The sequence below is a fragment of the Dermochelys coriacea genome, chromosome 2 (genome assembly GCF_009764565.3).
Source record: "Dermochelys coriacea isolate rDerCor1 chromosome 2, rDerCor1.pri.v4, whole genome shotgun sequence".
NCBI classification, from domain to species: Eukaryota; Metazoa; Chordata; order Testudines; family Dermochelyidae; genus Dermochelys; species Dermochelys coriacea.
The window spans coordinates 66,497,388-66,513,997 of record NC_050069.1 but is presented as its reverse complement, the minus strand read 5'-3'; the positions used below and the strand labels follow the sequence as shown (position 1 = coordinate 66,513,997).

General features: G+C 38.4%; 1 protein-coding gene across 2 annotated transcripts in view; it reads left to right on the top strand.

Annotated features, from left to right (window-relative positions):
- RAB2A (RAB2A, member RAS oncogene family) overlaps positions 1-15,719 on the top strand; it is a 77,863-nt gene extending 62,144 nt beyond the window's left edge. The window contains exons 7-8 of one of the 2 annotated variants that reach the window (XM_038389927.2): positions 7,771-7,839; positions 14,334-15,719. In XM_038389927.2, coding sequence (XP_038245855.1) covers positions 7,771-7,839; positions 14,334-14,429 — 165 coding nt within the window. In that variant the 3' untranslated portion in view covers positions 14,430-15,719. Of the gene's footprint in view, positions 1-7,770; positions 7,840-8,898; positions 10,908-14,333 lie in introns of those variants that run through there. The other variant, XM_043507818.1, reaches the window with a different exon arrangement.
- Positions 15,720-16,610: the final 891 nt, after the last annotated feature.

The following is a 16,610-nucleotide window of genomic DNA, read 5'->3' as shown; positions in this document are numbered from 1 at the left end:
CTTTCTCCAAAGTAAACTTATTTTTTAAAAGCACACTATATTGCACTTCTGCCAGTTAAGCTTGCTTGGTTGGGTGATAGGATATGTCTTTTAAACTTTAATCAGAGAGTAATAAACAGCTATTAAACATCTTGATTTGGCTAGCAGAGATTCTAATTTATATAATTTGCAGAACTCCATGCTAACATTAGGGGTCTTAAACGTCATAGGTAGACATATTAAATTCACTTTTTGAAGAATATGGGACACTTAAGATTTGTAGTGACAATGCATAGGCATGTTCACTGACAAGTTATTTGTATTTCTAATATGAAGATATATTTAGTTTCACTTCTGCTTCCAAACACACCCTTTAGTTTGTTCTAGAATTAATGTATGACAATCTGTGCTCAATTGAATCTTATTATTTAATGGTGGAAAATAAAAATGAACATTTAATTCCAGGGATTGGCTGAATAGAGATGAATATCATATCTGACATTTATTTCTGGCTAACTAAAATTCCAACTTATTTTTAAATTTTCTTGATTATTTATCCTCAAATTGTTATAGCACATTACCTATAAATTTTTGACAGCATTTCAGATTGTTGACCCAGTCAGCTGAAAATTTGAATTAACAATTGATAACTTTAATGTGGCCACCAGATGGCAGCATGTTACATGAACAGAAAACAGGTTGATGTTTTTTAGTTTTAAGCCAAGGAAGAGTTTGTTTCCTTTTATTGCTGTATTTGTTTAATTTTTTCACTACTTTTGTGTTCATGAAGCTTCAAAAATCAGCAGTGATTGATTCATTTATTTATAGGCTTTTCTGTAGCTCTCCTCTTAGCATCTGAGACCCTCACAAACACTATGCAGGATTTATCCTTGCCATCAACTTCTAGGGCAGAGAGGTGATATTATCTCCACTTTACAAATTGGAAAAGCAAGCCACACTTTTAAGTGACTTGACCAATGTGTGTGTCAGCCTGCAGCAAAGTTAGGAATAAAATCCAGATTTCCTGAGTCCCGGTCTAGTGCCTTAACCTCAAGATATCTCAATGAATCGATTCTTCTTTATTTGTGGACTCGTGAAGTATTAAGACAGCTGCAGGCAAGCTATTCACTTACTCCAGATCTGGACTCCCAGTAGTAATAGGCAGAGCGAGTTCATTCTTCCTGCTTGTTAGTGATAGGGTCCAGTGAGCAAAGGCTACCTGTCTTGCTTGTTTGGTAGTGTAGATACTTACTGCACTTGATATCCTAGATGATCATTAAGGTGAGTTGGATTCTTGGAAATACTGAATCTCACATTGCTTATCCAGTAAGCATTCATGTGTGTTTGCTTTAAGGGAATCGGAAGGTCAATGTGCTCCATAAATTCATGAAATATCATGTTTGTTTGTTTTATTTTCACCCCCAGATAGTTTTCCAATACAGACTGATCTAACACCGTTCATATCATCTCACTGATGACTTTATGCTTAATTATGAAGATGAAAAACTGAGGCTTAAACTTGCACATGTAGATCCCTGGTTGTAATTATTTTTTGTAATAGTTGTGGGACATTTTAGTCAAATGGAGGTCGCATAAACACATGAAATTTCAAAATATATATTGAATGTTTCACATTGTACAATCAGCATATAAATGACTTTTGATAGAAAGTCAGTTATGCTGAGTTCATGCACTTTCTTTTGCTAATTGGGGCATTATAGAATACTGAAATTGGTATAAAGAAAAGGAGTACTTGTGGCACCTTAGAGACTAACAAATTTATTTGAGCATAAGCTTTCGTGAGCTACAGCTCACAAGTACTCCTTTTCTTTTTGCGAATACAAAACTAATACGGCTGCTACTCTAAAACCTGAAATTGGTATAGAGCCCTTAATGTGAGTCAACTACAATTTTTAGTTAGTTTTCTTAACTCATATTTTTAAGTCTACTGATGGTTTGAACCATGGGCTGACTTAAAGTATGAATTTCTAGGAAATTAACTGAAAACTGTAGGTTTCTTTATTTTATTTATTTTTTAGAGGTAGATATGAAGTGTTTCACTTCCATAGCTGACTAGTTCTTTCAGAATCGGTGCCAGTGAAGAAAATTTTAAAAAGTAAACTTACCAAATATTGTTATAGTACACGAAAATCCAACTTTTTTTGAAATCAGGATTAAAGTTAATATATAACTTCATAGAAGTGGTTATTTCCCAATGCAGCAGGCTAACGTACAGTGCATTACCACTAATAGTTGGTGCTGCAGAACCACCGGTGTCAAGTGGTTAATCTGTTACTTAAGTTTTCTAAAGATAACCAGTTGAATTAGAATATTTGTATTACTATTTTCCTACCATTTTTAATCACACACTTTTGTAGGCCTCAGTTCAGGAAGTGTGTGCCTAACATGAAGCACGTGAGTAGTCACATTTGAAGTCAAAAGAACTATTCGCATTCTTAATGTTAGGCACATGCTTAAGGTCATTGAACAAAAATGTTTTACATTTGATTATTTCATGAGTGACCAAAGTACTCCTAAAACTGTTATCTGCTGAATGTTAAGTTTGTAATACCTATATTTGCTTTAGAGAGACTTATCACTGTATTTTGTAACATTTATGCTCATAAATTACAATGCCGTTTTCTTTGTCTAAAATAAACAAAACCCTTGGAACTTATTTTGATAGATTACCTTTTATTTTAATAGAATTAACAGTAAGAGGTAGGCATGCTCAGACAGTGACTTCTAGGACTAGCCGTCTTGTATGTGCCAATTGTTAAGTGCTTGTTTACATGAAGTTATCATAACACATTTTCAGGACTTCATGGTTCTGTTTAATGTTCTAGTTTAATGGGAACAAGTGAATATCCACATAAGAGCTTCCAGCTGTGTGAATTTCACAAGCTTTGACCATAGTTTTCAATTAGTCCAGTGTATGGGGCCATTGCAATAATTAGTCCGTTATCAGAAACAAAGATAAGTTTCTTCTTTATAATGAAAACTTCCATTTCTGAGGAATGTGAATCAATTCATAGTTGGCTGAAAGCCAGTTTCTTCTCCTCCTCAGCTCTAACACACGTTTGAAAAACGTACTCTCTTCCTAAGTGCCTGTGAATCTGCAATGATTAATTCTTCTCATTATTTTGCTGCAAATTCTCATGACCCTCTGTGATGATTCGATCACCCACTTAGAGTTTATGCATATTCATATCTTTTTCACTCCTGCTGCAGTCGTTCAAGTCTCCTTCACTGGCTGTGGTGTGTGCTTGGTGCAGTAATTGAGCTGCAGTAGATTGATTACTCTGGGGAGCTGTAAGGCCTTTAAAGGTGAAAACATATCAGTCCTGTTAATTAGGAAACAAAGCTCTGGTGGCAAGTTCAGCAGTCAAATGCTTCCAGTGTAGAAATGAGGAAAGGTATGATTTGTTCCTCTTCATGAACCCTGTTTACTTTTTTATATTTGAATTAGAGCCACATCAGCTGTGATGGGCTTGTGCAGAAGATAGAATCCCTTTTATGATTATACAGAGATGGTGTTTCAATCTGAAGAGAATTTGATTTGTAATATTGATTATAGATATTATCTATTGTCAATCAAACCTTAAATTATACATTGTCTTTCAGGAGTTACTTGCCCTATAAAGCTAAATAGGGCAAGATTACATTTTGTATCTCAATACTAATGCTAATCTTTCTCCAGTAACTTCCTTTCATTTGACTAATGTGTTAGTTCTGACCTTAAGTGTAGTATAGCTAAATCGTTACTGTGAATTCAAAGATACGTTTTCTGAAGACAGTATAAAAAGCCCAGGTCTTTGGCTTTTTACTATTCAGATAACTGCCTGTAACCTCCCAAGTACAAGATTAATTAAGAGAAAAAAATTAAAATTGGGTGAATATTAAATGATAGTATAAGGTTTTGTACAACAAGCAGAGCATCCTTACATCATATCGTAAGCACCCTGTGGTTTTACATTGCTAAGCACTCTAATCTAGAGTGGAATATTACAAAGATATTAAGGGTGGGAGAACCATCTGCCACATTATCTGTCCATAAGGGTCAGAAATAAATTATTTAAGAGTAATTTATACATATTTTAAAAACCACTTTTCTCAGTAATTACTGGATGACAGATTTTGGGCTACATATGCTACTACAAAAAACACTGTTTTTGTAAGCTGTGTGTGATGCATGCTATTTCAGATGTGATAATGGACATGATCTTCATAAGGGCTGTAGATTAATCGCAGTTAACTCGCGATTAACTCAAAAAATAATCGCGATTAAAAAATTAATCGCAATTAATTGCAGTTTTAATCGGACTGTTAAACAGTATACCAATTAAAATTTATTAAATATTTTGGGTGTTTTTCTACATTTTCATATATACTGTGTTCTGTGCTGTAATTGAAATCAAGGTGTACATTATTTTTATTACAAATATTTGCACTGTAAAATGATAAACAAAAGAAATAGTATTTTTCAGTTCACCTCATACAAGTACTGTAATGCAATCTCTTTGTCTTGAAAGTGCAATTTACAAATGTAGATTTTTCTTTGTTTTGCTTTTGAGTGCAGTTATGTAACAAAAATGTAAAACTTCAGAGCCTACAAGTCCACTCAGTCCTCCTTCTTGTTCAACCAATCGCTAAGACAAACAAGTTTGTTTCCATTTACAGGAAGTAATGCTACCCTCTTCTTTACAATGTCACCAGAAAGTGAGAACAGGCATTTGCATGGCACTTTTGTAGTCGGCATTGCAAGGTATTTACGTGCCAGGTATGCTAAACATTTATATGCCCCTTCATGCTTCGGCAACCATTCCAGAGGACATGCTTCCATGCTTTCTTTCCAAGAAGAAAGCCAAGGAAAGTGTGGGCCCCTTACTGAATGAGGGAGGCAAGCTAGTGACAGAGGATGTGGAAAAAGCTAATGTACTCAATGCTTTTTTTGCCTCTGTTTTCACTAACAAGGTCAGCTCCCAGACTGCTGTGCTGGGCAACACAAAACGGGGAAGAGATGGCCAGCCCTCTGTAGAGATAGAGGTGGTTAGGGACTATTTAGAAAAGCTGGACGTGCACGAGTCCATGGGGCCGGACGAATTGCATCCGAGAGTGCTGAAGGAATTGGCGGCTGTGATTGCAGAGCCCTTGGCCATTATCTTTGAAAACTCGTGGCGAACGGGGGAAGTCCCGGATGACTGGAAAAAGGCTAATGTAGTGCCCATCTTTAAAAAAGGGAAGGAGGAGGATCCTGGGAACTACAGGCCGGTCAGCCTCACCTCAGTCCCTGGAAAAATCATGGAGCAGGTCCTCAAAGAATCAATCCTGAAGCACTTAGAGGAGAGGAAAGTGATCAGGAACAGTCAGCATGGATTCACCAAGGGAAGGTCATGCCTGACTAATCTAATCGCCTTTTATGATGAGATTACTGGTTCTGTGGATGAAGGGAAAGCAGTGGATGTATTGTTTCTTGACTTTAGCAAAGCTTTTGACACGGTCTCCCACAGCATTCTTGTCAGCAAGTTAAGGAAGTATGGGCTGGATGAATGCACTATAAGGTGGGTAGAAAGCTGGCTAGATTGTCGGGCTCAACGGGTAGTGATCAATGGCTCCATGTCTAGTTGGCAGCCGGTGTCAAGTGGAGTGCCCCAGGGGTCGGTCCTGGGGCCCGTTTTGTTCAATATCTTCATAAATGATCTGGAGGATGGTGTGGATTGCACTCTCAGCAAATTTGCGGATGATACTAAACTGGGAGGAGTGGTAGATACGCTGGAGGGGAGGGATAGGATACAGAAGGACCTAGACAAATTGGAGGATTGGGCCAAAAGAAATCTAATGAGGTTCAATAAGGATAAATGCAGGGTCCTGCACTTAGGATGGAAGAATCCAATGCACCGCTACAGACTAGGGACCGAATGGCTCGGCAGCAGTTCTGCGGAAAAGGACCTAGGGGTGACAGTGGACGAGAAGCTGGATATGAGTCAGCAGTGTGCCCTTGTTGCCAAGAAGGCCAATGGCATTTTGGGATGTATAAGTAGGGGCATAGCGAGCAGATCGAGGGACGTGATCGTTCCCCTCTATTCGACACTGGTGAGGCCTCATCTGGAGTACTGTGTCCAGTTTTGGGCCCCACACTACAGGAAGGATGTGGATAAATTGGAAAGAGTACAGCGAAGGGCAACGAAAATGATTAGGGGTCTAGAGCACATGACTTATGAGGAGAGGCTGAGGGAGCTGGGATTGTTTAGTCTGCAGAAGAGAAGAATGAGGGGGGATTTGATAGCTGCTTTCAACTACCTGAAAGGGGGTTTCAAAGAGGATGGCTCTAGACTGTTCTCAATGGTAGCAGATGACAGAACGAGGAGTAATGGTCTCAAGTTGCAATGGGGGAGGTTTAGATTGGATATTAGGAAAAACTTTTTCACTAAGAGGGTGGTGAAACACTGGAATGCGTTACCTAGGGAGGTGGTAGAATCTCCTTCCTTAGAGGTTTTTAAGGTCAGGCTTGACAAAGCCCTGGCTGGGATGATTTAACTGGGACTTGGTCCTGCTTTGAGCAGGGGGTTGGACTAGATGACCTTCTGGGGTCCCTTCCAACCCTGATATTCTATGATTCTATGATGATGCTCATTAAAAAAAAAAAATGCATTAATTAAATTTGTGACTGAACTCCTTGGGCTAGAGTAGTATGTCTCCTGCTCTGTTTTACCCGCATTCTGCCATCTATTTCATGTTATAGTAGTCTTGGATGATGACCCAGCACATGTTCATTTTAAGAACACTTTCACTGCAGATTTGACAAAACACAAAGAAGGTACCAGTGTGAGATTTCTAAAGATAGCTACAGCACTTGACCCAAGCTTTAAGAATCTGAAGTGAGTTTCAAAAGTCTTAAAAATGCAACATGCTTTCAGAAGTCTTAAAAGAGCAACACTCCGATGTGGAAACTACAGAACCCAAACCACCAAAAAAGAAAATCAGCCTTCTGCTGGTGGCATCTGACTCAAATGATGCGCCGGTCTGCACTCCTTTGGATTGTTATCAAGCAGAACCCATCATCAGCATGGACACGTCCTCTGGAATGGTGGTTGAAGCATGAAGGGACATATGAATCTTTAGCACCTCTTGCACATAAATATCTTGCAACGCCGGCAACAACAGTGCGATGAGAACACCTGTTCTCACTTTCAGGTGACAGTGTAAACGAGAAGCAGGTAGCATTATCTCCTGCAAATGTAAACAAACTTGATTGTCTGAGTGATTGGCTGAACAAGAAGTAGGACTGAGTGGACTTGCAGGCTCTAAAATATTACATTGTTTTATTTTTTAATGCAATTTTTTGTACATAATTCTACATTTGTAAGTTCAATTTTCATGATCGAGATTGCACTACAGTACTTGTATTAGGTGAATTGAAAAATATTATTTCTCTGGGTTTTTTACAGTGCAAATACTTGTAAGCAAAAATAAATAAGTGAGCACTGTATACTTTGTGTTCTGTGTTGTAATTGAAATCAATATATTTGAAAATGTAGAAAACATCCAAAAATATTTAAATAAATGGTATTCTATTATTGTTTAACAGTGAGATTAATCATGATTAATTTTTTTAATCACTTGAGAGCCCTAATCTTCATACCTTATTGAGATCTGTGGTAAAACTCCCACTGACTTTAGTGGGAGCAGAATTTGACCTTTCATTTGAGAATTGGGCTTTGTAGAGTATCTTATGTCCATATTTGTTTTGTCTCATTAATATGATCTAATTTTATATTGTTTCCATTTCAGGCATTTATTAATACAGCAAAAGAAATCTATGAGAAAATCCAAGAAGGAGTCTTTGATATTAATAATGAGGTAACATTTATAGTATTCTGATAGTATGCTCTAGTGAGTTACTTTATTTTTTTTTTTTTAATCACAAAACTTACAAAATCTTGGACCACTTTTTGTAACCCGTGTATTACAGTATTCTGCACTCACTGCAGTAAAACATTTGTACATTCTGATTTTACATAGATTCACTTACTATTGTGATTTAAACAGATTAGAATTAAGTGGCCCTATCCATTCATGAAACATCACAAAATCATATAAATCCCCAAAAAAGAGAAGAAAATCCACTTTCATTCACTTTCCCATATGGGGTCGTCTGCTTTCAAAGATAATTTTCCACTGTGTAAATGGGGAGACCATGTTAATGTGCCAGATGTACTACATGAGCTGTCCAGTGTGGAAGAGGTGGTATGGGAGCATAATGTAGTAAAAATCTCATTCCGTGGGCAAATTAGTGATTGGAAAAATAAAGGAGAGGTGTCATTTGATTTATAAAAATCTTAGAATCATAATTTCAATGCTATTGCCCTTTGTGGCATGTCATGGGGACTCACCACCCTCCCAGATCCTCGTCCTCCTATTTGTGGAAATTTTGATAGTACAGTGTTGGCCTGGAGCAGCGAACCGCGGTCACTGGGAGCCACGATTGGACAAACCTGCAGACGCGGCCGGTAAACAAACCGGCCTGGCCCGGCAGGGGCTTTTCCCACACAAGTGGCGAACAAGTTTGGGAACCACTGATCTACATGTATTGCCACACCATCCCGAAAGTTGGCTTTGTCATCAATTCAACCTCATTGAACTGCTTCATCTGTTCTGTGATGATGATGCAGCTCTCCATCATGCTCAATAGATCATTTATGAGCAGAATGTACACTGGATTTGTGGAACTGGTCTTGCAAGTTCTGTACCCTTTGGGAAATTACTTTAGACACATCAGTATGCTTGTCAAAGAAGACATGTAGGTAGCATTTTTGAAGGGCAATAAGCATTCAATTGTTTGCTTCCATAGCACGTCACATCATTTTCCCTGCAAAGAATTTGGTTTACAGTACTATCACTGTTCAAAATCCCTCCCAAATCTCAGGAACACCAGTGCCATCAACAAAGGATCCAATTATATGTATTGCTGTAAAGAACGTGTACAGTTCGCCAGGACATAGACTCCACCGTCCACAAAGATCATCACAGGATGTTGTTCGCTGTTGAACAGGCCTGTAAAGGACCATGTCTAATGTCATGACACATTTGATTCAGTTATGCAGATATATTTGTTCATGTGTTCCAGCTGCATAAAGAATGTTAACTGAGCAATCAGTGGGGTTAGCAGGTATGATTGGGAGGATGCATACATGCGTCTTTTGCTCTGGCACCATTTATAATGTTGTATTAAAAGCTGACCATGTTGGAGAATGTACCTTTCTCCTGAAATGTTGTAGTATGCTGTGTCCTGGGTTTCCAACTCATTTGAGGGTGTGTTCTATCTCTTCAACTGAAACCATACTCAATGATTTTTTTGCCTCTGAAGTACATCTGACTTGCATAAACCAAGTGAGGGCAAGGTTAGCGAATGTAGAAAAGCTCTACTGTAGTCTATTTAACTGCTACTTCATTGAAAACTGGACTTCTTGGCTTCAGAATTTTTGAATCTTGATAGGAAAATGAGTAAGTTATGAAGTTTGTAAGCTCCTTCAAGGACCCAGTTTTTTGCTGGTCCAGATAGCTCTTGAGGAAGGGACTGACCCCATTAATTCACTTCTAATAGCAGACCATCACATTGGCATAAATGGTACCTTTGCCACATGGAACTGAATGAAGAATTGTGTTTTCCACCAGACCCTGTCTAGGATAGTTTTATATTTAGTGCTGTTGAGAACTTGGACTTCCTTGAAGATACAGCAGATGGCAAAGAACCTCATTTTCAATTGCAGTCTCCAGATGGAGTACTCTGTTTTGGAATGAATTGGTAAACCAACAGCTACTTGTATGTAATCTACCACTATGTGTCTCTCAGTTGTCATGCATGTGTTGGAAACCTGCCTTTCACTCAAACACACGCACATGAGGCTTGTGCTATGCTTGCTTATTAATATACTTGTTCTGAAGTCATTTAAACTACTGATGCACTTCTTTAAAGAGGTAGAACAGGTCACACAGTATTTTTTTTTTTTTTTTTAGATTTGTCATCCATTATGGATCCCTGAAATTCCCATATACTCCAGGACAGAATAGTTTTCCATATAAATTTAGCAGCTGCAAACAGTCTTCATGTTACTATTAACATCAGTGCTTTCTTCTGCTTTTGGTATCCTTAAAAGCTGCAAAATGTTGTGGTGCTATGATGCATTTATGCAGATATGATTGAAAAAGCTACATTCATATCCCACAGTCCATCTTCAATAAGTTTCTTAAGAGCCTTTCTGCTAAGCATTTGTTCCTCTTCAATCCCTTCAAAGCACACTGTACGTAGTTCTGCGTTGGCCATCACCACCACTTTCCCATCCACTAGAGCGCTTTTGAGGCAATTCGTGAACTCTAGCTGAGTCGCACAGTTTGCAGTAGTAAAATCAGTATTGGTTTCTGTTGCTTTGCCCTTTTGACATAACACATTATATATGTTACTGGTGTAAGGCTTGGTGTAGCACATTAATACATTTCTGGTGTAGGATGTGATATGCAATGTCATGTACATGGGTGTCTTTTGGGTCAGTGTACCCACTTTACTTTCCCTGCAGTGCTTTTGCTAAAAGTGACTGCTTCATGTAGTTTCTCACCTGCTGAAACGTGCTTAATTGATGCCTTTGATCTTTCTGCTTACTGCAAAAGAAGCAGTTGTTCTTCTCAAAATGTACGTCTTGGGACCTACTATTAGGTGTCTCGCCCATAGCTGGCACTTGTCCCAGAATCCTCAACTTTTTCCTGTTGCTCAACGTACTTCCTCTCCAACATTGTCAGATTCAGTTTATGGGTGTACTTCTTATAGCATGTAAGGTGCCACCGAGCATCGTGTTTAACTAAGTCCTCTACAGTGGTATTCTCCAAAGAGTCAGCTACTCTTCGTCTCCCAATTGATGCCTAAAAATTATCAAGACCAAAGTAAAAACAAGGATTTTGTAATAAATTACTCTAGGATTGTAATTAATTATGTTATATAATTATGTGCATACTGTTTCCGGACGGATTCCAGTAATTTCTGGCTGGATGCTGGCGTCTTAACCGGTACTTCATTACTAAGGCTACTCTTTAGTCACAGGTATTTTTAGTAAAAGTCATGGATGTATCACGGGCAGTAAACACAAATTCACGGCCCGTGACCTGTCCATGACTTTTGCTATATACCCCTAACTAAAACCTGGGGGGGGGTCCGCGAGGGTTGGGGGGAACGGCCTGTGCGGGTGCTGGGGGGCGGGGTTGGTGGGGTGGGGGCAGACTCCTGACCCAGATCCTGGGAAGCGGTGACCCTAGCTCTATGTGCTGCCTCCCCCAAACCCCGGTTCTGCAGCTCCCATTGGCTGGGAACTGCGGCCAATGGGAGTTGCAGGGGTGGTGCCTGCGGGTGGAGGCAACACGTGGAGCTAGGTGCTGAGGATGGGGAGTTCCTGTTACCCTTCTGGTGAGACGCCCCCTGGGTAAGCACTACCCTGCACCCCAACTCACAGCCTTGAGTGCCCCCACACCCAAACTCCTGCTGCTGGGGGGCGGGAGAGCCCGAGACTGCCCTAGCAGTGACCAGTGCACCCGTCCCGGGGCCTGCCCAAGCTGGCCAGGCAGCCCTCGGGCCAGGCGCTGCAGAAGTCACGGAGGTCATTGAAAGTCACAGAATCCGTGACAACCATGGAGCCTTACTCATTACAACTCTTGGCATAATAAACCAAGCTGATAATCAATACCAATGAGCTGCTTCTTTTTTAACAATAATGGCAAATAAACTTGAGGTACTTCTTCCATTTATAGTAATCTGTAACATTAAAAAATTTAATCAGGTATCATGTTCTGAGCATTAACTGATAACAGAGTACTGTTAGTCGAGGGCCACAATTTAACTTTGAGAGGCCTGCATGTTTGACGTGCCTCTATTAGAATATAATTTAAAAAGCTTTGATTTTTAAACATTTTCTCAAATGTTATCTACAGAATTATTCTAGGGTTGTCATGTTTGGTACCATTGTGTTCGTGGGAAAAAGGGCTTTTGAATGATACCCATCTTGACCCTGATGACATATTATCAAAATTTCCACCAACCGGGGGATTAGCAAGTACACCCATTCACTCCAGATAGGATGACACCACTGAAATTGATTCTGTAGATTTTTATAAATCAAATGATACCTTACTATAATTTGCCCCGTAATTACATGTACTCCCAGACTGAGGAGGGAAGAATTAACTTTGAGAATTACATGAAATATGACTAAATAATCCAGATTTACGTAGCTGGTTACTATAAGGAGTAAAATACTGCCCATTGTTAAGAATTTCTGTAGGCAAAGTAAAGATTATGGCTTGTTCTTGTTCTGAAGTAAAGAAATTCTTAAAGCCAAAAAAACCCATATGTCTTGGAACAACTGAAAATTTCTGCTCTGGATCAACGTGTACTGTCTCAGAGTAGATCTCTGTGATGTATGTCCTTAAATTCTCAAATACATCGTATGCCCTTGTATTGAAAATGACTATGTGAGGGGGCTCTGGATAGCTTAGGAAGAGAGAGCCTTTCACATCTGATCACTGGTTCAAATTCAGTACAGGTTAGTAATTAAAGTTATCATCTAATATAGCTCTTCATTGCCCTTTTTGAAGTAAGTTGGTGGGATCAGTCATGTTCTCGGTGGACTAATGTCCACATCACAAAGCAGCAGCACAATCAGCACTAATTGGCACCCTTGTTGGCAGTCTAGGATGTCCTTGGCACATAGCCTTTCTTTCACCCGTAGAGATGTCCCTTGAGATCAGTGCTAAGGCCAGTTGGTTGGAACCACATGGAGGATTGTGCACTGCCACGAACCATTCTGTACCTGTTCTGTGAATAGGGCTTTCATTTTCTAGCAGTGTCAATCTGACTGCTTTTAATGGACAAGAAAGTCACTGAATTGTTGGGGAATATGGCACAAAGGAATTAGCAGAACTGCATTAAGTTGTTTCAGCACATGGAAGCTTAAAAAATAAAATTACTTCTAGTTATAGTAATAGACATTATTAGTAAGGCATTAGAGAGAAGCTTCACTACCATTCCAGCTGCTTGAACTATGTGACCTGTAGCTAAATAGGACTTCAGTCTTAAGCATAGGTTCTTAAAACAAAGATCCCAACTTCTCAAAAATTATTTGTAAATTTGAATTAATATTTCATTATGTTGATACGTTTTTTTCATCCAGCTTGTTCAGTTTTTCAAAATTCTTCAGGGTTAATATAGCAGAAAATCTTGAGTTGGTTTAAAGGAGATCCCATTCAGTTAGAAACTGATGCTTATAAATTGGACAGTAATCAGGGCCTCTGAAGAGGCATGCTCATTGTATCTGTCGAGTTTCATATACTAGCTGACTGCTTTACTATGCCTTATGGAGCTTTGATTGCAATATGCTGTCAAGAGCCAACAGTCCATGCTATTTATTTGGCTTAATGCCACGTCTGGCTCCTTGATTCCTCAAGAAGTTGCTACCAGCCCAGAGGGGGCAAAACCAATGAGCCATAGGGCATGCTTTTTATTAAAGAGGAGTCAAAGAGCGAAAAGAAACCACATCAGCTGCTGTCAATACTGAGCTAGTGCCAGAAACCCCAAGGCTACTACTGTTGCAGAACAACTGCCAAGCACTATAAATCTGAGATTTACTGTGACGCAAAGTTTCCTTAAGAGCTTAATTTCTAAAGCTACTGTATTACTTTTCTCAAAGTGCTGTATTTTTAGGTAAAATCCACTTGAGGGAGTGAGGGTTAAGATATAAGTGTGAGTTTGATGAATGAAAGAGCTACGCTGTGTGTGGGTTCTTGGCAAGTTGCCATGTCTTTGGGGATCATAGAAATTATTGATGACACAGAACATTCATATGCCCTTAGCCTGTTCAGCTGATTCAACATGGAAATAAATGCTGTCTAGAGAGGAAAAGTTTTACATTGTATTAAACCAGTGGAGGTTTTGAATCTCTTTTAAGTGTGCATTAGAAATGTATATATGTATTTTTAAAAGTTTGCTACTTTATGTGGAATAGCATTTAAATACTATTCTTCCTGTGTGTTTGTTAACAGTTTGATAACAGGCAGAGTTCTGTTTTTTATAGCAGTGAAATGGAGAAAAACTAAAACAATAAGGAAAACATCTTTCCCTTAATTTTACTTTCTTATTTGCATCAAGGCACAGTTTTAAATAGGAGTTTTTTCTGTGGCTTATTGTATATGAAAGTAAAAGGAGAACTTCTTTTAGACATGCATAAACAAAAATTAATGGACTAATTTTAGTATTTTCCAGCATATTAAAATGTTTTAAAATAATAATTGCTGTGTATTCAACTTTTTTATTTCAGGCAAATGGTATTAAAATTGGCCCTCAGCATGCTGCCACTAACGCAACACTTGCAGGCAATCAGGGAGGACAACAAGCTGGTGGAGGCTGCTGTTGAACCTATTTTTACTTTCTAGCTGCCCGAATAGGGCCCAATAACTTGTTCTTTCACCCTCCCCCCACTGCAGCTCAACTGAGACATGAAACTATTGTAAGTTGGTTTCATGCAGCAGAAGAAGACTTTATCCTTCAACTTCTTGTATAACTTTGAATAAATGGTTAATGTTCACTTAAAGACAGATTTTGGAGATTGTATTCATATCTATTTACATTTGATTTCTAGTTCAGTTGATGTGATTATTTTTGTTAAATGTTGTCTTGTGCCCTTGACTACAAACTGAATTGTATTAAACACTAAAAAGTCATCTGAGTATTTTAATCAGTTTGTGTAGTTAGGTTTCCAACTACTGTGGTTACCTAATGTTTAATATTGTAGAGCTGTCCAAGTTTTTGTCAATTTTCAAGGCTATAAAGAAAAGCAGAAGGACTCTTTTAATTCTGTATTTATCATTTACTTTCTGTATATATAGTTTAATAACCTGCTTGGGTGTATTTGCCAAGCTAGAATTCTTTAATGCATTTGCATAAATTCTATACTATTTAGAGCTTGAAAATTACAGAAACATTATTAGAAATCGCTTGGATGCTGAATTTTAAACCTTTTTGACATTGTTAGCATGTTCATCCTCTCCTGCCATTATCCTCAAGTCCAAGAAAAATGCTTAATGTATATTACTGGAGGCTACATCTGTGTTAACTATTTTAATGCCAAATGTTTGCTGTTTGTCCACAATTTCCACAGCACCTCTTCAGAAATGGATTAGCAGTTTGCCTTAATGAATACTGTAGGTAAAAACACGGTATAATGAATGAAAAATACAGGAGGAATTGATACCCTTTTAAAATGGCACATTATGAAGACTGATCTTTTCTTATATTTTTTTTCTTGTTTACCGCTTGATTTCTCAGTATATTTTTCATGCAGGACAGTTTTTCAACCTAGTTGTACAGTGACCGTGTAAAGTTTTCTTTCAGTGGCAACTTGTAATCCTAAATATATGGTAAGCATCTTATCTGTTGTGAAAGGGGTGTGACAATAAATCTGCCAGACTGAAAATCTTGATAAAAGCCAAAACTGGAAATGCTTTGGTACTTTACTCAATATGGTGGTTTATTTTATTTTTTCTCATAATGAAATAGTTAACAGTGCAAAATAAAATTCTGTGTTTAAGTATTTAAACTTGTTAAGGTGCAGAATATTAATAGGGGTCTGACTGCAAATGAGGAAAACAACTTCCACTTATTTTTCATATTTACATACAAAAATAAAGGGGTGACACTGATGCTAGCTCATGCTTCATATATCTCTCTAAAGGAAAGAATTTCAGCCACAAGTTTTGTCTTAATGGACCAGCAGAGACTGAGGCATAAATCTGGGGCCATGGACTCCCCCTCAATTCATCCACACTTACTGTCAAGCTACACAAGGGAACATTAACATCAAAAGTGATAAAGCTCACTCTGATAAGTGTAACATAGCAATGGTTCTGTGAGGTCTTTTGCAATTTTTATAAAGGGGGGATGTTATTAATAAGCAAATAATCATCACTGATTCTAATTTTAGACTCCTTCTATCCAGTTATGGTTGTAGAAGTATTGGAATCTGTCTGTAATACATTATATCCTTCACCTAAATATTTTCAACTAGTGAACATTGTGAGACCATAATAATGTAATTCCATATTTCTCAGTTATGAATATTAATTATTTGTAATATAACATCATTTGAAGCCAAAATTGTGTACAACTTGAAGCATTCATAAAGTACAAAAAAGAAAGGGTTTCCCTTGTGCTGACTCAGAGGTTTGAAGAGTATGGTACTACACTGATTTGAATCCATTCTAATCAGTTATATGGATAATGGTGGTAAACAATGTGATGATCGAGTAGCCACACAAGAAATCTAAGAATAAAAATCTACCTTGGATCTGAGTGGTAGTCTAGCAATACAACTTGCTACCTTATGTGAGCCAAGAGTCTTTTTGCTTCCAGGATATTGGGGGCTGGCAGTGCTGCAAAGATAAAGTGCTTGATCCTGGAGATAGGAATACAGTGCTTCATAGTAACCTCAGGCCATTTTGGAAATTGGAGCCAGCCTTCCTTGGCCATAGCAATTGTCAAAATAATAAGTCTAATGGACAAGAGCTTCCCCTTCCCCAATACAACCTCACCCCCAGGA